This window comes from Panicum virgatum, chromosome 2N, assembly GCF_016808335.1.
Source record: "Panicum virgatum strain AP13 chromosome 2N, P.virgatum_v5, whole genome shotgun sequence".
NCBI classification, from domain to species: Eukaryota; Viridiplantae; Streptophyta; class Magnoliopsida; order Poales; family Poaceae; genus Panicum; species Panicum virgatum.
This window is the reverse complement of record NC_053146.1, coordinates 1,595,115-1,617,464: the sequence shown is the minus strand read 5'-3', so window position 1 is coordinate 1,617,464 and position 22,350 is coordinate 1,595,115. Positions and strand designations below refer to the sequence as shown.

Below are 22,350 nucleotides of genomic sequence, written 5' to 3'. Positions count from 1 at the left end.
CGCGAACGTGACTGAGCACGTGTTTCATTAAGAGGAAAGCAGAACAACCATTACAAACCTTAATAGACAGAGGCTATTAAGACGGAAACAAAGCACCACCACGCAAGTGGCACACGACCCGTACACAAAAAGAACAGCAAGAAAAACTGGAGGAACACAGGCGAACCCACAAACCTAGGTACGACCACCACAAAACCTACAAAAAAATACTACAAGCCATAGGAAGCAAAGGTCGCCAACACGACAAGAGGTGGTAGAGCGTCCACCCGACCCACCAGACGGCAAAGCATCCGCCTGAATAGAAGCACAAAGCCGGCGGCAAAGCATCCGCCACGGCCAAACGGCGGCAAAGTATCCGCCAACGAATAGAATGGCGGCAAAGCATCTGCCAGACGATGACCTTTGCAGTCCGGACAATGCAGCTGAAACGAGCGAAGGCAGGCAGGCAACCACCACCACCGGCAGAGCTTCCGAAATGATGCCTCCAGCAAGGGAGCGACGCAAAGCGCCGTCAATGTTCGACCAAGAGGTCAAGGTTTTCACCCGGAAAGCACATCGGGGCGGAGGGAATAGGGGTGAAAAATGACGCCTTCAACAAAGTAAACGGCGCCCGAGGGCGTCACCGTCATTGGTCTGCAAGCAGACCTAGGCTTTCGCCTCCACCTGAACCCTCCCCGAAGCCGAAGGCTGAGGAACGACAAAGCGCAGAAGAGCCCGCCGGAGGGCCGGCCGCAGACCCCAAGGCACGGACGTCTAGAACGGCAACCAGCCCAGGGCGAGCGACAGTGACGACGACGCGGCCACCGGAGGTGCAACACCCGCCCTGGGCCGAACGGCGGCGGCGGCCACGAGGCCACAGGCTGCCCCAAAGCAGGGCCGAGCCCGGGGGTCGGTGGCGGCGCCCCCCGCCACACTGGAGCCTAGGCTCCAGCGGCAAGGGCAGCCCGCCAGCGGGCCAGGCAGGCGCGAGCGGCGGCGCCCCGGGCCGGCAGCCAGCCACGCGAGGGCCGGCCGGAGGTGGGAGGCCGCCCGGGCGGGCAGCGGCGGAGGCGCCCCCGCCCCACCGGAGCCAGGCCCAAGCGGCGAGGACGGCGCGCCCGCTTCTAAGGTCTGGTGAACAAGGAATTGGTCTAGTGGATGAACGAACTGCCAGTCCGCCACATGTCACTAGGCACTAGCAGCAAATATTCGAATATTTTTAGTTTCCAGCAATAATTTCCATGCCGTGCTTAAGATGCCAGTTCACTTAAGTAAGATAACTTAAGGATGACGCTGGCGCCCAAGATTAGAGAGGAAAAAGAAGACTAGTCATTCATGGCAGAGTGAGGCGTGGGGAGGAATTGGTCTATGCAAAGAAAAGTGAACTAATTATGAAGGACTACCCGCACGACCAAAATAAGACTTATATCTAATAATTATAATTATCTATCATGACTTCTTTCATCTATTAAATATTGTAATATACTTTAAAATACATATTTATCATTATCAAGTTGCAACAGATTTCGGGCCTTGCTACGCCTCTCCTCTCTTTGTCATCACTTGAACCTAAAAGCTCACCATTAGATATATGTTTAGGGGTTTACTTTGATCTATTTTCATAATGGTAGAGGTAGGTAATTTATTAGGAAAGATAATGAATCCAATAACTGTTATAATTAGAGTTGTCGAAAGATGATTGAATGTTTCTGATTTTTGTGAGAGTTTCTAAGATTTCTCTATTTTTTAAAGTGTCTACCTAGAATTCTAGGTGGTATCACGTGGAGGCTCAAAAGGAGCCTTAATAGTAAGATTCTTTTTAACTTCAGTTGCCTCAAAATTTTCTGTCTTAACAGCAATAGCAGACTCTGCATTTCACTGTGTTTCGCATATGTATATAAATGTGTTTGGATTACTGACAAGGACCGGTGGAAAAGACAAATGGAACTAAGCTCAAAGTCTGGACAGTGGACACCTACCATCTACGCATCAATGTACAAGGAAGGAACAAACAAGGTCTTCGTCCTTGAGAAGCTGTATCAGATGAAGAAAAAATACGTTATTGAATTTGCAGCTTGTGAGTTGTGACCTCTCAACTACCGCAAGATGAAGTAAATTTAAATTGTTTGCATATCTGCAGTTTTCAGAAGTGACATCTCAACTACCGCAAGATGAAAGTGTGCATATTTCTTTAAAAAGTTGTACCTTGATAGCATATGGGCTTGTGGTGGTGGCCGGTTAGCTGAGATTTTTTTTTTAAATTTTGCTGCTTTTGAGTTTTCTTTTAGTTTTTTTTCATTTTTTGAAAAATGATTTGTTGCGGTCCCTCCAATTTGACTTGCATGGATGGATGAGTCCATGACCCGTCCCAAACAAATACTATAAATTGATTTGTAGCTGTGAGAACTAGAGACGAGTATCGCACCCACTTCCAAAAATATGTTTTTACCCATCTCTAAGGTCTTAGATTCTGTAAAAATTTGGATGAAATTTATTTTTAGCAATTTTCAACTGAAGATGAGAAAGACTAGACATGATATAATTAAAAAACTAATTACACGGATAGACCGGGAATCGGGAGATGAATCTATTAAGTCTAATTAATTCATCATTAGAGTATGTGTTATTGTAGCAGTTTATTGTCTAATCACGATCTAATTAGACTCATTAGATTCAACTCACAATTTACAAGCAAATTGTGCAATTAGTTTTTTTATTTTATCTATATTTAATTCTCCATGCAGTGCCACAATATTCGATGGGACACCTTTGGAAGTTTGAACTTTGGATCTAAACGAAAACCTGGTTTAGTTGCTAGTCAAAAACTTTACACATCAATCACATCAATGTTTGGACGCATGCATGGCGTATTAAATGTAGACGAAAAAAATCATTTTTCACAAATTGTCTGTAAATTGCGAGACGAATCTAATGAGACTAATTAGTTTGTGATTAGACAATAAGGTGCTACAGTAAATATGTGCTAATAATAGATTAATTATTCTTAATAAATTCGTATTGTAGTTTACAGATTAGTTATGTAATTAGTTTTGTGATTATTCTATGTTTAATACCTTTCAAAAAAAATTCTAGGAGCAACTAAACAAAGGCCGAATTCTAAAAATTATTTTTTAGTAGTGATGCCACGCTTGTCCGGTCCAAGGTTTACAAATTGCAATGGAGAACTTGGGAGTTGCTCAGTTATTCTCAGTTTGCTCTGGCCACCGAAGCAAACGCTTTTGCAACGTCCTCGATTTATGTCCTGCTCCAGCTTGCCATGGCGGCAGCATCCAACCGAACAACGCTCAGGAGGGTCTGCAGAGGGAAGATCGATATCAAAGCGCATCATATTTGCCCGGAAGCAATCGTGATTTTCAGGCCGGATTGAACCAACACCGGCTCTCGTGCACGCAATGCTCTGGAGCTTGCCTCTCCCCGGAGGCCGGCGAGGCAGCACCGCGGGCGACGACTCGGCGAGGGTGTGTGGGTAGCCCGTTCGCTACGCTGGAGTCTGAATCTGGTGCATCGTGGTAGTCGATTGCGGGTCGAACGGCTCTCGGCTGATGAGGGGTGGACGGTAAATGAAATACCGTCCACCCCGGACATTAATTGGCATACCGTCCGGGCGTCTGCCCTCTACTCGCCGTATACGGCAGCCTTGCCGCCCGCCAGAGAGTTGAGAGCCTCCAAGCGAGGCCACATAGGGGAGAATGGTTTGGAGTAAACATTAGGAGCGCCGGCGAGGCACCGCCGCCCAGGCCCGGGCCCTGAGGAGGGTGCAGCTGTGCAGCCTCGCCCCGAGCCCCAAAACCAAGGGCCCCTCCTCATGTATAGATAGGTGTAGTATAGAGACTGCACGTAGTTTGCAAGCTAGGCCTCCTATGGACTAGCGCAATAGCATCCGGATAGTATGGTGCAGCAGGCCTGCAAGTTCGCCCACAACACAATGTGGCAAACACTGAGTGCGTGACTGGATGAACTCCTCTGATCCCCTAGACTTATCACCGCATCTAATCTAATCTTCTAAAATAAGCAATGATTTATTGATCAATCAATTGCTCTCTTCTATTTCTAAAATAAACAACCAGCTATAATGTATGCATTAATCTTCAGCCGTAGCATCGCATAGACATATTTGCTACTCCCTCAGTTGCATGAAAAATACAATCCCGTTTTTTGAAAAAAAAATCCCACAAACAATGTAATTCTAGATATTGGATCTCAAGTATTCCTAATTAAGTGGTCAGATTTGAATTGCATGCCAAAACTAACCACATGTGGGAAACAAATGAGGGCATGATAGTCTTTTCACATGTATAACTAATATAAGAACTGTAAACTAAATCGGGTGCAAACTACATTTACAAATATTTATCATATATATAAACTAAATCAAGTGCTAACTACATCTAAAAAATTAATTTGCTATAAGGTATGGATAAAAATTACTAACTTTTTTTAAAAAATTACAAACATTCCCCTCCCCTCCCCCCCACTCGGCTGCCATAAACAGTGAGTTCACGATAGTTTGGAGGGGAGAGGAGGTGGGGTATTTATAGAGGCAGACCAAAGGCACCGATTGGTGCCACAGACCCTGTGCTAAATATTGTGCATAAACACCGGGTCATGGCACCAACCGGGTCCTTTGCCCTAGGCACCTGCTAGCCTTGGGTCGTGGTATGACCCGATGCCGTTGCCTTCACAATAGGCACCGGTTGGTGCCACCAACCGGTGCCTATGCCACCGTGGGCATTTGGTGCCTGTTCGTGGCACTATCTGGTGCCTATGCTGTAGTATTGGGACCGGGTCGTGCCATGACCCGGTACCAATTGTCCTCGTTGGGCTCGGTCCAGGCCAAAGGTGCCGGCTGCAACAGCAGCTGGTACCTTTGGTCTGGACCTTTGGCCCGTTTTTTAGTAGTGACAGTATACAAAATATAATACACATATTAAGAACCCTCGTTAAAAGAGTGACATGGAACACTCCAATAAATAGCAACATGACACAAACATTTCTTCTTACTTAAGATCAACATGACACGGATTTTGTATACGTAACTCTGCAAGATAAGATGCCATCGCTCCTACTGCACCTCTGATTCTGCGGCATGGCGTGCTTTGTCACTTCTGCTTCAGGGTAAAGTGACTGAGCCATTGCAACTTCATGCATAAGCCAATGCACAGCGTATCAAATCTCGGACTCTGATGATCGTGAGGAATGTTGAGTACTCTATCCTGCCTGTGATGAGTGAATTGTCAACCGTGCGGTGTGATCGTGCGCTTGGTATTTGGATTGCAGGTACACGGGCATCGAGTGTCGACAGAGAGCTGCCGTGGAGGTGCTGTGGCCGATGGACCGTGCGGTGGACGGCGGTGAAGGGCAGCCGGGACCGGAGCTCGGACCGGGCGGTAGCTGTGGCGTCCACTCCTGGATCGAGGGCGCAAGCGGCGACGGAAGGCGGGTTTCTTGGTTTGCGCCACAAAACCAAGGAGGCGGGCGGCGGTTGAAGACGCCAAGTCGTGGAGGCACAGGCGTCGGTCTTGGGACTGACGGAGGCGACGAGCGTCGACGGCGTCTAGGGCCTCGCTGCGGGCGAGGAGGTGACGGGCGTCGGGCGGCGTCTAGGGCCGTCAGGAGGCCGAGGCGGGAACGGTGTCTAGGGTCACGGCGTGGAGGCGGGAATCTTCCCGCGCGTGAGGTTTTGGCGGTTTTTTCTAAACCGGCCACCTACCCGGGTTTCGCGGACCCTCAAAAACCGCGGACCGGATCTTCGTCGACGTGGCGGCATCGCAGCAAAGACTTCGAGTCGAAGAAAGAAGCTCCGCCGTCGATCGAGGCTGTACAGTAGGGTGCTGCTGCCCTGACCGGTCTGACCGGTCCCCTGGACCGGTCTGACTGGTCTGGCCGCAGCAGCCGGGTATAAATACCCCTCACCAGCTCGTGGGTGGGTGAGTCTCTTGAGTCTTTTGTTTTCTCAGGGTTTTTCCTTCTCCCAGCCCCTGCTCTAGGTTAGGGCCAAGAACTCCAACGCAAAAGAGGGTTAGATATAGCTAATCTCTCAAATTTAGAGGGTGGATGATGGGCGGATGGCTCTAGCTTTGTATAGGTGAATTCCTCCGAAATTTATGAATGAAATCCTGTTGAGATTCACCTTTGTGTGCTGAGTACTCCTCCTCTCCCTTCTCCTTTGCGTTTTGGTCTTGATTTCTCCTCTTTTGGGATGTTTCGTGTTTAGAGGAATCAAGCTCGTGAATTCATGGTTTGATGGACTCGTTGTGATGATTCTAATCTATCTAGCCTAGTGCCAAACCTGCTGGAATCGCGAGTTCTCACGGATTGAGATTTTTGGGTTCTTGAGAAAACCCCAATTCTCTTTGATCTATCCTTAATTTCTCACGACTTGATATTCTTTTGGAAAAGATCTTTTGGGAATATGTTCATGAGGTAGATGCGAAACTTTCCTCCAAGTTTCGTTGGATTTGGACTTCGTTTGCTCGAGATTTAACATTTGGAGCTTTGTTGGCGGGCTGTCTGGGAGCGACCGGTCTGACCGGTCTCGGTAGTCCAGTTCTGCGCTTTGCATCGTTTCGACTCGCTTTGCTTTCGTGCTGCGACCTGGGTCTTCTGCTTCGAGATAGTTTGTCCATAGCTATTCTCGCTGACCTAGGTTCAAGGGCTTGCGGTGATTTTGGGACATAGGCCGACGGATCGATTTCGGAAGAAATTTTGATCGGCTCCCATTCACCCCCCCTTCTGGTCGCCGGCTTCGGTTCCTCAATTGGTATCAGAGCACGGTTGAGGTTTTTAGTACCTTAACCGGTTCGAAAACCACTCGGCGACCATGTCGAGTCTTGGTAAGATCCCGGTGTTTTTCGGCGAGGACTATGCCTACTGGAAGGTTTGCATGAGAGCCTTCCTGGAGAGCATGGGAGCCGATGTCTGGGAGATTACCACGAACCAGCTTTACGAGATGCTTGCTGTTCGGACCACACCTCTCTAGGTGACCCAGCACGAGGCTAACGCCAAGGCCGTCAATGCCTTGTTCGCTGGCGTTTCTCGTGCGGAGTTCTCACGTGTCCAGGGTTTTCAGAAAGCCCACAAGATTTGGACGTGCCTTGAGAACTACCACGAGGGTACACCTCAGGTGAAGGCCAGACTGTTCGAGACTCATCGGCGTGAATACGAGAACTTCACACAGGAGCCGGGTGAGAGCATTGACTTGATGTTCAGTTGTTTTCAGTCGATTGTTAACAAAGTCAATGCGAACAGATCTGCTGGTGCCCTTGAGTACACAGAGCACGAGAAGGCTCTCAAGTTGCTCTACGCACTTGACCGCTCTGTATGGGATCTCAAAGTGAACACGATCATTGAGTCTGCAGGCTATGAGACTCTGACCGTGAACAAGCTTTTCAGTAAGCTCAAGGCCACGGAGGTGGATAACCAGACACGAGCCAAGCTCAATGGTGCCCCTCCTTCCAAGAGCGTCGCTCTTGTGATTGGCCCAGGTGGATCGAGCTCTAACGCTAACTCTGCTCTTGGCTTTTCTCTTGCCTCTTTGTCTTCTGTTTCAGATGAGCAGCTGGAGACGCTGGGCGACGATGACTTGTGCCTTCTCATCAGCAAGTTCCAGCGCATCTACCACAACAGGCAGAGGAAGAAGAACCCCGGGTGCTACAACTGCGGTGAACTAAACCACTTCATCGCCGATTGCCCCAAGAAGTCCGGCGGTGGCCAGAACAACTCCTTTGACTACTACCGCCACCGCGACCGCGATGAGGGAGGCTCCAACAAGGAGCGTCGGCGCCACAAGCACCGCAGTCGTGACCGGGGAGGACGCTTCGACAAGGAGTCGCTCAAGAAGCGCTTCCAGTACAAGGCCAAGAAGCGGGAGAAGGCCTTCCTGGCACAGCTCAGCGACCTCGACAAGAGCTTCGACACCGACCGCTCTTCTTCACCGACCTCCGACGACGACGACGATGACAAGAAGAAGAAGAAGCGGGACAAGGAAGCCACCGGCTTCATCGGCCTTTGCTTGGCGGCCGGTCGGTGCAAGAGCTTCTGCACCATGGCGGGCGAAGCTGGTGGTACTCGTGCGTCTTCGGGTGGACATGCTACACCGACGCACTCCGGCTCTTCTCCTGGATCCGAGAGCGATTCAGAGGTAAACTCCACGATCGACCTGCTTGATACAGAGGTTAGAGAGTTGTACGCCGCTCTCGACAACTAGAAGAGGCTGCTTAAGGAAGCAGCTAGAGAGCATAGAAAGCTTAGGGCTAAGCTGGCTTGTGCTAGGGAGAAATCTAGTGAGGATGAGTGCGCTGGCTGCATATCTCACATGAATGATCTTGTTGCTCTCCGTGCCAAGCATGATGAGAACGTTGCGAACTTAGATGTTGCTAAGACTTCGCTTTCTGACGTGTCTCACGAGCTAGCCAAGGCCAAGCATGAGCTTGAACTTGTCAAGGACGCTCCCATTGTTAGTGATGTGCTTGAATGCGATGAGTGTCCTATCTTCAAGTCTGATCTAGCTTCTTTGCAGTCCAAGTTTGCTACTGTTGTTTGTGAACTAGAGGAGCTTAGATCTAGGCCTGCTTTGCTTGGCGCTTGTAAGCTTTGTCCCACGCTTAGGATGGAGCTAGAGGAGAAGAACGCTTTGATCAAGTCTTTTGGAAAGACTAAGGTCGTAGAGTCTAGCCCACCTATCGACTGCTCTGTTTGCCCTGGTTTGATCTCTGATTTGGATAATCTTGCGGTAGAGAAAGTAAACTTGGAGAATGAGAACACACCTTAGGGCGATTCTGAGTTGGGTTTCTAGCAGTGAGCCGCAGTTGGGCATGATGATTAAGCAGTTCAAGCGTGGTGATGGGTTTGGGGCCGGTTACACATACACGAAGTCAGACATTGACAGGTTGTATGGTAAGATTGGCAAGGCTGCTGGATACACTGCTAGCACGAGCACACAGCCTTCGCTTGTTGATCCCGCGGATGGTGTGCTTAAAGAACCACCAAGAGCACCTCCGCAGAAGCAGGTTTGGGTTCCAAAGCCCAATGCGCTGAGGAACCCCCTCGACACGCTCCCTGCTGCCACAGCCCAGGTTGCCCAGAAGAAGTGGGCTGCTCCTCCCCGTCCGCAGGCTAGGCCTCCACCTCCCAAGCGTGAGGTGAGGTACCACTGCGAGTTCTATGACAGGGAAGGTCACCTGGAGGAGTTTTGCTTCAGGAGGAAGCGGGCTGTGAGGAGAGAGCAGGAGAGACGGAACACAGACATGTACTCTGCTCGGGTGCATGGTGTGGCAGAACCACCTGAATTATCCCGGCTCAAGTGCGCAGGCCATCACCATAAAGGCAACACCGGCTCAAACGCACTTCAAACGGAACAATTCTTGGTCTGTCGGGTAACGTCCCGATACAACCACCGGTTCTCGGATCGAACAAGCATACCCCGCACGAAGGCGAGTCCAGAGATATTACAACCACAAGTTTACAACATAGGCAAAGTAGTGATTACAACATGTTTCAAAGTACTTATTACAAAACCAAACTTTGTAAACAGTTATACAAGCCATAACTTTAACTTCAGAGTTTGAAAAGCAGCGTAAAGAGACAACGACGGCTACAACACGTCGCAAAGGTATACCAAGCTAGCCCAAGCAAGGTATCACTCGTCATGGTCATTGCTGGCCGAAGACGAATCCCACTCGACGGACCAACCAAGAGGCAAAGAGCAGGGCCAAGACAAACTAGCGACTTGGTCCTCAAAACTCAAACCTGAAAAAGGGTTTCAACAGCAAGGCTGAGTATTCTAATACTCAGCAAGACTTAACCATCAATGGGTATACTTAACCCACTTTAGCTAGACTATGCAGGGTTTGTGAGGTTCTGGTTTCCTTTGCTGAAAAATAATAAAGAGTAGGTCCTTATTTCACATTTTAGCTTTCCATATTCTAGTTGATTAACCATTCTATGTAAGCAACTACTATTCAACCATGGTAGAACTTTAAACAAATATCAAGATTAATCATAATAATGTTGCTCTTGTTACTCTGTGTGGCAAAGAGGTCAAGCAGTCCCAAACTGTGGGAAGCAGACGATTCGAATCGAGTTTGTTAACCTGGCCAGGCAGACCTAACACACACGTTTGGAACACCGTTGGGTCGTTACCAAACAACCGTTGACCTTTCTTTCCGGCTTGTGGATAGGAACACTCTCCCCGACTACAGGGCACCAACTTCCTCCCTACACCCGTGGTGTTGATCAACATAAACATAATTAAAAACCTATTTCTAAGAGAGAGTGTCAGTATATCCACTCCCCGGTCCAATCGGCTACTAGGCTTACCGCGTACCATATTTACGGCATGTGGCTAGTACGTTCAAAAACTTAACCAGCACTACCACACACCGCGACCTTAGCAAGTTCACCAACACAGACGGGGTCTCACATAAGGTCATGATATCGAACACAACCCAGTCCGTCGTCCTTATATTGATAACAGAAAGTAAACAAGCAGTTCCTATAAAGCTCGCGAGTGACAGGCAATCACTCGACTTTTACCGGTCCTATAAGCTTAGCAAGTAGTCGAACTCAAGTCTAGTGTTCAGTACATAGGTTCCTAGGATTATGCATCTAGGGTTTCAATTCAAATCCTAAGAACTGTAAATGCACAAGTAAGTAATAACAGTAAATGATAATAATTTGAAATATAGGTTATGTTCGGGGCTTGCCTTCTCGGTAGTCGCTAACTATTTCAGCCCTGGGCTCTTGCGAACTTTGGTCCGGGGCTTCAGTTAGTATGGTAGTGTTCACTTGAGCTTCGAAATCACCTCCTTCGGAATCCGGGATCAGCTCGTACGTCCCGTCCGACAAAGCAGTCGTATCTATATGTAATGCAAGAACAGTATTATAAACACACATGGACAATCGTTTATAGAGTAGTTAAATAACAATTCTAACTACACAAGGCATCCTGATCAACAGCACAAGGAAGCTATATTAACATCATAAACAAGTGGGAGTGGTTTCCTATAGCAAGCAAACTATGGTTTGCTAACAAATTAGTCACTCAGTGTACATTCAGTAATAAAATCATCAAAAATTACTTTGAACAGAAGGTAAACAGAACAAGCTATCCTATAAAATTCATGCCAAAACATGTAGCCATTTAATCACAACAATTCATTCATTCAGATAACACCTAGAACAAGATTGAATTACACAGATTAATCTAGAGCAAAACAGAAGTTAAAAATTTAACAGCAGGCATAAACAGGGATGAATTAGATATTGTGAATTTTTCATTATTTTATCTACACATAATTAATTCCGAGAAAATAAACAAAACAGACATCAAATTAGCAAGATTCATTTTTAGCTCCTGTTCTAGTCATGAACTGGGGTTCAAACTTTATTTACAAGCTAAAATGTTCAAAAATATCACTCAGAAATATTTTCATGATTTAACAACAGCATAAACTATTTATCATAAATGAAGTCTACTAAACAAGGATTAAATCAAATAAATAGCTACACATGAGAAATGACCATGAAATTTTCATATAAATACTAGTGTTGCAATAACAAACCACCATAAATATTTTACTGCAAGACTTGGTTTCAATCATCAGTTAAGAAAAAGATAAAACAACTAGTCTTTATTTACCTAGTGACACAAAACCATTTATACAGCAAAAACTTTCAACAAACAACCATAATATTTTGATTCTACTGCATAGAGATTTGCACAAGGATTCCAGAACATCAAGATTTGCTATTTTACGAATTTCCTATGAATTTCTACTGAATTTCAAAGTTCACTGCAAAAATTACAAAGGAGTCCCTAGCGGCACTATTCACATGAGTCACGGTCTATTCAAACAACCCCCTGGAACTTTTGTTCCTTCTAACACGGGGTCCATGGCCGATGGGGAAGAACAGAGCAAAGGGCGCCGGCCATTACCGGCGGCTAGGCTCGCCGGCGGCGAGGGTTGGGTTGGGGAAAACGAAGAGTAGAACGAGATCTACCCGATGGTGGGCTTCTTGGGGCTCGGAGAGGCAGGATTGGAGTTTCCCCGTGGAGCAGGTGCTCCGGCGGCGACGGCTAGCGGCGGAGGCGACGTTCTGGTGAGGTAGAAGTGGCGTGGAGCGGCCGGGGAGCTTCACCTCGACATGAGGGAGCTAGTGGGGTGCTTGATTTAGGCAGAGGAAGGAAGGAGGAGCGGCTCCACGGTGAGCAGGGCGGCGGCGGCGGATGTTCAACGGCGGCGGGGTGTTTCAGTGAGGATTGGGCGAGGAGGAGAGGTGGGTGAGCTTCGCGGGGCCAGGGCAGAGCTGCTGGTGTGGTCAGCGCGGGCGGAGGTGGTCGGAAAAGGTCGGGCGACGGTGAGCTTGAGGCTCGCCGGCGTTCGGTGGGCGGCGATGGCGTTCTGGGCTTCCTGAGCGGGAAAACGGCGCGTGAGCGAGTGGAATAGAATGTGGGAACGTTCCTAAGGTTGATGCACGCAAGAGAAAAGAGTTCGGGGTCCTCTCCTGGGCTATCCACGGCGGCGTCGCGGTGGCGGCCGCCTGGGCTCATCGGGGTGGCGTGGCGAGGGGTGGAGGCTCCAGCGCGAGGGGGCAGTGGGTCCAGGGGTCAAGGGGGGTGACGCGTGGGGCGGTGGCGAAGCTGGAGTTGGCCTGCGGCCGGCCCAGAGCGGCGGGCGGCGCTGCAGTACGCCGGCGGCAAGCAAGCAGGCAAGTAGGCAGGGAAAGGGGAAAACGGGCTATTTTGCAATTTCTGAAAATTCCAGGGACCAAACTATAAACCAGCGATAACTTTTAAAATAGGGCTCAAATGAAAAAGTGCCCAACATGAAAGTTGTTCAATTTTTCAAGATCTACAACTTTGATGTTGTACAAAAATTGATTTGACCAAAGTATAAAAAGCTAATTTTGAAAACATGGAAGGGATTTTGAATTTAAAGGAAACTTGTCATTTTCAATGCAATTTCACTTCAAACTTAGACTGATTTGAAAAGTTTCCTGCCAAGCAATGATTGCACTGAAATTTGCAAATACACCCTCCACAAAAGCAATAATTGCACACCCTATTCAAATAAACTACAGAAAGGACATTGCATAGAATTATAATTAAACATATAACTTTTTATATTTACAAAAAGATCCTTTTTCAAACAATTCAAGCACATGATGCACATAATAGATACACAACTACTGTGCAGACACCTAGGGTGTCACACATGGTCCTTCTCGGCGTGGTGATAGGCGAGATGCTAGGGCGCGCCGTGTAGGTGGAGGTCAGGGAGACGGTGGTGGTCACCGTGCTCCAGCGGGTGGTCGCTTTGCCGGCCGTGCTCCCGGTCATTTTCAGTACGGCTATGGACCACGGGACTGACTTTTTGGAGGAGGTTTTGAGGCTCCACGATTTCCTCGCAGTGGTGTTCGTCAGTCACGCGGTAGACGGGGCGGGGGATATGCTTTGTCTGGTTTTGCTAACCCTTCTGTAGAGCAAATGGCTCGACACTGGTTTGCTTCTCACTTCGCTAACCCCAGTGTTGAGACATTTGCTCACCCTTTGTCTCACTACTGATGTGCAGGTCGGAGGCTTGGAGAACAGGTGGATCATGGATTCCGGTTGTTCGCGCCACATGACCGAAAATGACAAATGGTTCTCCAGCCTCACCCCGATGCGCTCAAAGGAGTACATTATGTTCGGGGATAATGGAAGAGGAAAGGTACGTGGACTTGGCGCTGTTCGAGTTTCTGATCGCTTTACCCTGAGAGAAGTTGCTTTGGTTTCGAATCTTGGCTTTAATTTGCTCTCTGTGTCGCAACTTCTTGATGAGGGGTTTGAGGTTCGCGTGTTCTTGATTCCAGAGGAGATTTGGTTTGCCGGATTACACCTCGCGATCAAGTTTTCTTGGTTGACTTCTCTGGAACTCCTTTTGGCCCTTCTCATTATTTGATGGCTGGTCCTTCTTCTGATCTGTGGAAGTGGCATAGGAGACTTGGATGTTTGAGCTTTGACTTGTTGTCGAGACTGAGCTCACTTGGCCTGATCCGAGGATTGCCCAAATTAAAATTTGAAAAGGACCTTATTTGCCATCCGTGCTGCCACGGGAAAATGATTGCCACTTCATATCCGCCTGTTAATCAGGTGATGACCTCTTACCCTGGAGAGTTGCTACACATGGACACTGTCGGTCCTTCTTGGGTGATGTCTGTTGGTGGGAAGTGGTACGTTCTTGTGATTGTGGACGACTTTTCTCGCTATTCTTGGGTCTTTTCATGAGAACCAAGGATGAGGCTTTCGAGTTTGTTCGAGACTTGATCTTGAGGTTGAAAAACGAGCTACCCTAGGCCATGAGAGCGATTCGCAGTGATAATGGCACATAATTCAAAAACGCTCGTTTTGACGCCTTTTGCAGTGATCAAGGGCTTGAACACCAGTATTCTTCTCCCTACACTCCACACCAGAATGGAGTTGTAGAGCGGAAGAATCGGACGCTGGTTGAGATGGCGAGGATGATGCTCGATGAGCATAGGACTCCTCACAAATACTGGGCTGAGGCGGTTAACACCGCTTGTTACATGTCCAACCGCATTTTCTTGCGTGCTTTCTTGCACAGGACTTCTTATGAGTTGCGGTTTGGACGCCAGCCCCATGTTGACCATCTCAGAGTTTTCGGTTGCCGGTGCTTTGTGCTGAAAGATGGAAATCTTGATAAGTTTGAGTCTCGCTCATCTGACGGTATTTTTCTCGGTTATGCTTCTCACTCTAGAGCGTACCGTGTGCTGATTATTGATACTAACATCGTCAGAGAGACTTGTGAAGTCACTTTCGACGAGACTGCACCATGCAATTCTTCTGTCTTTGAAGTTGCAGGAGATGATGAGCTCGGCACCTCCATCTTTGAAGATGAGGAGGAAGAAACTGCAGAGGGCGACGCTGAGGCTACCACGCGTGCTGTGGACCCAGCTATCTCTGCCACGAGCTCGGACGATGACGACGGCCCCGACCCGACTACGTCTACTTCCCGGGGGCTGTTCGAGGAGGTGACTCAGGCTTCACCAGCTGCACCTGAGGAGACACCAGTTTTGGTTGAGGAGGAGGCGACTTCGACACGGGAAGCACCACGACACATTCAGCGTCGTCATCCACCTCAACAGATGCTAGGTGATCTCAACGAGCGAGTCACCAGGTCCAAGGTAACAAGTATCGCTGGCTTTGCTCATTCAGCATTTGTTGCCTCTTTTGAGCCCAAAGATATTGGACACGCTCTTTCTGATTCTAATTGGGTCAATGCCATGCATGAGGAACATGAAAATTTTGAAAAAAACCAAGTTTGGGTTTTAGTCGAGCCTCCACCTGCTTGTAATCCCATAGGAACTAAGTGGGTTTTCAAAAACAAGCAGGGTGAGGATGGTTTGGTTGTTCGAAACAAGGCTCGTTTTGTTGCCCAGGGGTTTTGCCAAAAAGAGGGTATTGATTTTGAGGAGACTTTTGCCCCTGTTGCTCGTTTGGAAGCTATTCGGATTTTTCTTGCATTTGCTGCTTCCAAGGGTTTTAAAGTTTTCCAAATGGATGTTAAATCTGCCTTCTTGAATGGTTTTATTGAGGAAGAGGGTTATGTGAAGCAACCCCCTGGTTTCGAAAATCCCAAGTTTCCAAACCGAGTTTATAAACTTCAGAAAGCACTTTATGGTTTGAAACAGGCCCCTAGAGCGTGGTATGATAGATTGAAAACATTTTTGCTGGCTCAGGGTTTTAAAATGGGATATGTGGATAAAACTTTGTTTCTCATGTGATCTGGCACTGATTTTCTTTTAGTTCAGATATACGTGGATGATATTATCTTTGGCGGCTCTTCTCACGCTCTTGTCTCCAAGTTTTCTGAGCAGATGTCCAGGGAGTTTGAGATGAGCATGATGGGTGAGCTGTAGTTCTTCCTCGGGCTGCAGATCAAGCAAACTCCTTAGGGCACTTTTGTCCATCAAGCCAAGTACACTAGAGACTTGCTGCGGAAGTTCGACATGAGCGACCTGTCTCCTCAGCCGACTCCGATCAGCACATCAACGGCACTTGATGAGGACTTGGACGGCGAGGCGGTGGACCAGAAGGAGTACAGGAGCATGATTGGCTCTCTCCTGTACCTGACGGCGACGCAACCGGACATCCAGTTCGGCGTCTGCCTCTGTGCGCGCTACCAGGCTTCTCCGCGCACCTCCCACAGGCAGGTGGTGAAACACATCTTCAGGTATATGAAATTCACCCCTGAATTTGGTCTTTGGTATTCTGCGGATTCTTCTCTGGTTTTGGTGGGCTTTTCTGATGCCGATTTCGGTGGGTGTCGGTTTGATCGCAAGTCTACATCCGGCACTTGTCAATTTCTCGGTACATCTTTGGTGTCTTGGTCCTCTCGCAAGCAGGCTAGCGTAGCGCTTTCTTCCACAGAAGCTGAGTATGTTGCCGCTGCTAGCTGCTGCTCCCAGATACTTTGGATGAAACAAACCTTACAGGATTATGGCTTGAGTTTCGGTAGGGTTCCCATCTTTGTAGACAACATGTCAGCCATTAGCATTGCAAAGAACCCTGTCCTACACTCCAGAACCAAGAACATAGACATCCGATTCCATTTCCTGCGAGACAACCATGAGAGAGGACACATAGACCTGATCCATGTCCCTTTAGAGAGGCAAACTGCAGATATCCTCATCAAACCGCTAGAGCAGGACACCTTTGCTCGCTTGCGAGGGGAGCTTGGGGTTTGTTACCCCTTTTGATCGCTGACTTTTGTTTGGTTAGCTTTGTAGATTTTATTTGCTTCTCTTTGTTTTCTAGGTTTGATAGTTGCATTGTGCATATGCATTGTACATGTTTGCATTTTGCATTGACTCACTTGCACTAGCATTCTTGTATACATTGCTATGATCTTCTAGTGCCTGCTAGTGTGAGTTGATAAACTTGATCATGTATAGCTTGCTCCACTGTGTATATGACATCATCTGAGTTAAGCTATTTTGATTTGAAAATCTGAAAACATGATCACCCTGTCTTGGCTACTAGCATGTTAGGGCGTGTTGATATGCTTTGCTGTCTTATTCATGCTAGTGTAGCTTTTCGTTCAGCAATTCATACTTGAAATGATCTAAATCTGATAAAATTGCTTGAACTGTTCTTGAAATGGATTGAAAAGATCCAGATGGGATTGCTTGTCGCACTGATCGAGCTTTCGGGACGGCTCACTTTGCACTTGTGAGAACCCGGGCAAGGCTGTGCATGACTGAAACGAGTACTTTAAGCTTCTGATTGTCTTTTGGTATAGGCTTGGTCTCGTTGCTAAGTGAAGCATGACAAGCTTTCAACCCCTGGCATTAAAAATTGATTGAGATAAATTTGATTGAAAAATGAATGTTGGCAACTTGTTTTGGCTGCTTTGGCTCACCTGTATGAGTTTGATTAGCACTGCTTTCCATTCCCTACTTGTTAGTGCTAGATCTTGGGTGATGCTTTTATTTCTCCTAAACTGAACTTGCCTAGCTCTAGACTGTTTTGATATACCCTGTTGAGCTAGAAGCAGGTCTTGTTTATGGATGCACATGTGCTTGAGACTAGATGTTGCTCATATCATTGTATCCCTGAATGCTTTCACTTACACCTCCTGCATTGCATTCATGGCATCGCATCTGTTCAGGGGGAGTTTCAGCTTCAGGGGGAGCTTTAGGTCTTTTTAGGCTTGATGTGTGCATGTGCCAACAATGGGGAGAATTTTGGGAGAACTGATCGAACAAGGGGGAGACTTGTTTGATTTTTGAAAAACTTGTTGCGCACAGGGCTTCGAGAGTGCATCATTTTGGGAGAGTTGCACTTGTGAGAGGGAAAAACTTTGCTTGGGGAGTTTCTGCTTTGTTCTTGGCTCCTGGTTTTCTTCGTTTTCTCTCTGCTTCTTGCATGACTGCGTCGAGCGTTACCTCTGTCTTTGAGGAGTCATGTTTTGGCTTTTGATCGATTGCGTTGAGCCGTTGCCCTTGTCTTAGGGGATCGATCTCTGCTTGAGTAAGTGACTGTTTATGTTTTTCTGAGCTTTTCGTCACTTGCTTGAGTTCTTCTCTTTCGTGCTTCTTTGTTCTTTTCTGGTTTCACTTCTCTTGGTTCGTTTGTGGTGTGTTGACAATGCACTCATCAAGGGGGAGATTGAGGAATGTTGAGTACTCTATTTGCCTGTGATGAGTGAATTGTCAACCGTGCGGTGTGATCGTGCGCTTGGTCTTTGGATTGCAGATACACGGGCGTCGAGTGTCGACGGGGAGCTGCCGTGGAGGTGCTGTGGCCGATGGACCGTGCGGTGGACGGCGGTGAAGGGCAGCCGGGACCGGAGCTCGGACCGGGCGGCAGCTGTGGCATCCACTCCTGGATCGAGGGCGCAAGCGGCGACGGAAGGCGGGTTTCTTGGTTTGCGCCACAAAACCAAGGAGGCGGGCGGCGTTTGAAGACGCCAAGTCGTGGAGGCACGGGCGTCGGTCTTGGGACTGACGGAGGCGACGGGCGTCGACGGCGTCTAGGGCATCGCTGCGGGCGAGGAGGTGACGGGCGTCGGGCGGCGTCTAGGGCCGTCAGGAGGCCGAGGCGGGAACGGCGTCTAGGGCCACGGCGTGGAGGCGGGAATCTTCCCGCGCGTGAGGTTTTGGCGGTTTTCTCTAAACCGGCCACCTACCCGGGTTTCGCGGACCCTCCAAAACCGCGGACCGGATCTTCGTCGACGTGGCGGCATCGCAGCAAAGACTTCGAGTCGAAGAAAGAAGCTCCGCCGTCGATCGAGTCTGTACAGCAGGGTGCTGCTGCCCTGACCGGTCTGACCGGTCCCCTGGACCGGTCTGACCGGTCTAGCCGCAGCAGCCGGGTATAAATACCCCCCACCAGCCCGTGGGTGGGTGAGTCTCTTGAGTCTTTTGTTTTCTCGGGGTTTTTCCTTCTCCCAGCCCCTGCTCTAGGTTAGGGCCAAGAACTCCAACGCTAAAGAGGGTTAGGTATAGCTAATCTCTCAAATTTAGAGGGTGGATGATGGGCGGATGGCTCTAGCTTTGTATAGGTGAATTCCTCCGAAATTTATGAATGAAATCCTGTTGAGATTCACCTTTGTGTGCTGAGTACTCGTCCTCTCCCTTCTCCTTTGCGTTTTGGTCCTGATTTCTCCTCTTTTGGGATGTTTCGTGTTTAGAGGAATCAAGCTCGTGAATTCATGGTTTGATGGACTCGTTGTGATGATTCTAATCTATCTAGCCTAGTGCCAAACCTGCTGGAATCGCGAGTTCTCACGGATTGAGATTTTTGGGTTCTTGAGAAAACCCCAATTCTCTTTGATCTATCCTTAATTTCTCACGACTTGCTATTCTTTTGGGAAAGATCTTTTGGGAATATGTTTATGGGGTAGATGCGAAGCTTTCCTCCAAGTTTCGTTGGATTTGGACTTCGTTTGCTCGAGATTTGACATTTGGAGCTTTGTTGGCGGGCTGTCTGGGAGCGACCGGTCTGACCGGTCACGGCAGTCCAGTTCTGCGCTTTGCATCGTTTCGACTCGCTTTGCTTCCGTGCTGCGACCTGGGTCTTCTGCTTCGAGATAGTTTGTCCGTAGCTATTCTCGCTGACCTAGGTTCAAGGGCTTGCGGTGATTTTGGGACATAGGCCGACGGATCGATTTCGGAAGAAATTTTGATCGGCTCCCATTCACCCCCCCCCCTCTGGTCGCCGGCTTTGGTCCCTCAGATCGTACACTAAGTCTATGCCTCATGAATGCACAGCGCAGTCTGTTTTCCTATGTAATTGAGTTGTCCTCACCGTATACTCAGCTGGTGAGAAACCAAACAACATCATACATGAAAGACACACAAATTGAAACCAAGAATAAGTGGCGTGCTACAGTTGCACAAGTTCCTAAGGTAGAACATAGGACTTCAATGTCACATAACCCTCTCATGCAATGTAGGAAAAAGTAGAGCATGGTACTTCACTAGCTACTTCCTAACTATAGCTAGCTTTCCTCCCCTTTCCGTTGTATTTCTGGATTTTGTCCTAGGTTGCATCGGAGATCTTCCCTATTGCATGCTATTTTGAGTCCTTTATTATCTTGTTTCTTGTGTGCATCCAAGTTATATTATTTAGAATTTCAGGTATAGCTGCGGTGCTGCTGATAGAATTTTCTTTTCTTTCCGCACCCATTTCATGAGTGATCTTTGCAGTCGTACAGGCACATGTTTAACCCATAATTCAAGCGAGTGACAGACACGTATCCGATGCCTAATAAGCTCCTCGTCATGGCCTTGCAATAGTTTTCTCTCACTAGCTACCCCAAAAGTTCTCCGTGTTCTCATGCTTGATCTCCGTGTGCTCATGCATGGCTTCTCAATATGAATATGTGCAAAACCATGTTTAGACTTCCAAATCATTTGGTAAACCATCGCTTCGGCATTCTGGTGGAAGTAATCTATTGCCTTTGGCAGGATAATCTCTTCCAGCTGTTCTAGGGCAATGTTTGTATGCAAGCAATTTTGCTCCATGTGGACTATCGCTGCTTTTTCGGAACTACTACCCAGAGGCAGCATGTCCTCTAAAGAACCATGGGGTGCAAAGGAGATTCCTGCTTTCAGATATGGATAATCTTGCATAGAAATTATGTCTTCAGAAAGTGAGATCTTCTGCTTGCTGTAAGCAGACATTGAGACTTGACAATACAAGCTAAAATTAATTACTGGTTCTAACAAAACCTCTGATAATCCTGCCATATCTAGGTTACTATAACGTTGAACCTCGTGCTGACCATGCTGCTTGCAACAAAATGGGTTTGGCCGGGATAACTGAGATGTGAAGCTGTAGAATTCGTCCCAATGCTCCTTATGGCATGAATAAAAAGATGGACCCCATGAGAAGTCTTGAGCGGTCAGTTGAGAAAGTTCATTCCTAATATTTTCCAATGTACGCTTGAAATGAGGGGCAAAAAACTGCAAGCACTTAATTGCGATCCCAAATATGTCTGTACTCTCCGAGAGCTGTACCCTCAAACCAACGAAGATATTACCCTCTGGTGTACCATCGTACTGGACAAATGTCAAGCTAACGCTGGTTCTATGCTCTAAAGTACGGGTCGGCACCAACCATAACAAAAAGGAGGGATAGTTTTTGCCCCGGACGATTTCATGATGTAGCTCCTTTCCTGCAAAAAGGTTCTGAATAACAGAGTTAAAGGGCATGTGACGGCGGGACATGCCACCAAACTCTATGAATCTCAGAAACTCACTAGCACCATCTGCATACCACTCAAATCTTTGAGCAATGGATCTGCTCAACTCATTGTTGTTGCGGTTCACAACAGAGAAAACAAATGATTTTGTAGCATGCACAATACGGTTAGGAAGGGAGGAATTCCTTACCTCCCGTTCCATTTGTTTGCCTTCTAGGATTCTCTGCTTGCATTTGTGCAGTGTGTCATCGTACTCCTGAGCGGCACGCTTCAGCTTCCTACGCCAGCGCAATAAGGATGCATCAGTGATCTGCCACTTATTAGATGTCTCAAGAGCGGCCTCAAGCCTGATGTGAGCCATCTCTAGCCTCTCCAAGTTTCTGTTGGCATCTGATTCTTTCTCCTCATATTTTTGAACGAGACCAGATAGGATTTGGCTGACTGTCTCCTGGACAACTGCAGAACTGATTTTCTCTGCCATTAGACTTCAAGCAGTATTCCTTCCCTGTACAGAAAATATAACATACAAAAATATATGAGAGATGAGATATATGAACTTTGGACAACAAGCAAGTTTTAGCTTAGCACAGCTGCAAGAACCTACCTCCAATTGAATGGCATGGAGGAGGTAGACACCTATCCAGTGTCTAGAGAGTAAACCTGCTTACTGCAAGGGAAGATGAGAACTTAAAGAGAAGAAAGTGATGGCCACGTTAGACGAGTTCAATAGATAAAGAGTATGACACTGAGGGTGGGGAGGACTTTGGCATATATATGGGAATTTTTTTTACTAAATGAGTATTATACTTTGACTTGACTTCGTCAGACAAATGTTTGTTATTGACTTCGGAGCAACGTGAGAATCTGCACTTCAAGATTCTTGTCGTCATCATGCGAGAGTGGTTAGATTGCTTCCAAGATCTGGTGAACAAGGAATTGGTCTAATGGATGAATGAACCGCCAGTCCGCCACATGTCACTGGGCACTAGCAGCAAATATTCAAATATTCTTAGTTTGCAGCAATAATTTCCATGCCGTGCTTAACACGCCAGTTCGCTTAATGGTGCGAGGTAAGATAACTTAAGGGGGAGTGAGTGAGTGTCGCTGACGCCCAAGATTAGAAAGGAAAAAGTGAACTGAT

At 47.7% G+C, this 22,350-nt stretch overlaps 1 protein-coding gene across 1 annotated transcript; it reads right to left on the bottom strand.

Moving 5' to 3' along the window:
* Positions 1–753: 753 nt before the first annotated feature.
* LOC120659088 lies at positions 754–21,913 on the bottom strand. Its single transcript, XM_039937149.1, has 3 exons — positions 21,814–21,913; positions 20,320–21,714; positions 754–1,110 (listed from the first exon to the last, which is right to left on the bottom strand). Exons 2-3 carry the CDS (start codon positions 21,688–21,690, stop codon positions 754–756), a joined length of 1,728 nt encoding a protein of 575 aa, XP_039793083.1. The 5' UTR covers positions 21,691–21,714; positions 21,814–21,913.
* Positions 21,914–22,350: the final 437 nt, after the last annotated feature.

What these genes read in the sequence shown, in the direction of transcription:
- LOC120659088 (XM_039937149.1), bottom strand. Translation starts at nt 21,690, where the DNA reads ATGGCAGAGAAAATCAGTTCTGCAGTTGTCCAGGAGACAGTCAGCCAA. An exon ending in GAACACGGAGAACTTTTGGG is followed by an intron (nt 1,111 to 20,319) that starts GTAGCTAGTGAG and finishes CTTGTTCACCAG; the next exon opens with ACCTTAGAAGCGGGCGCGCC.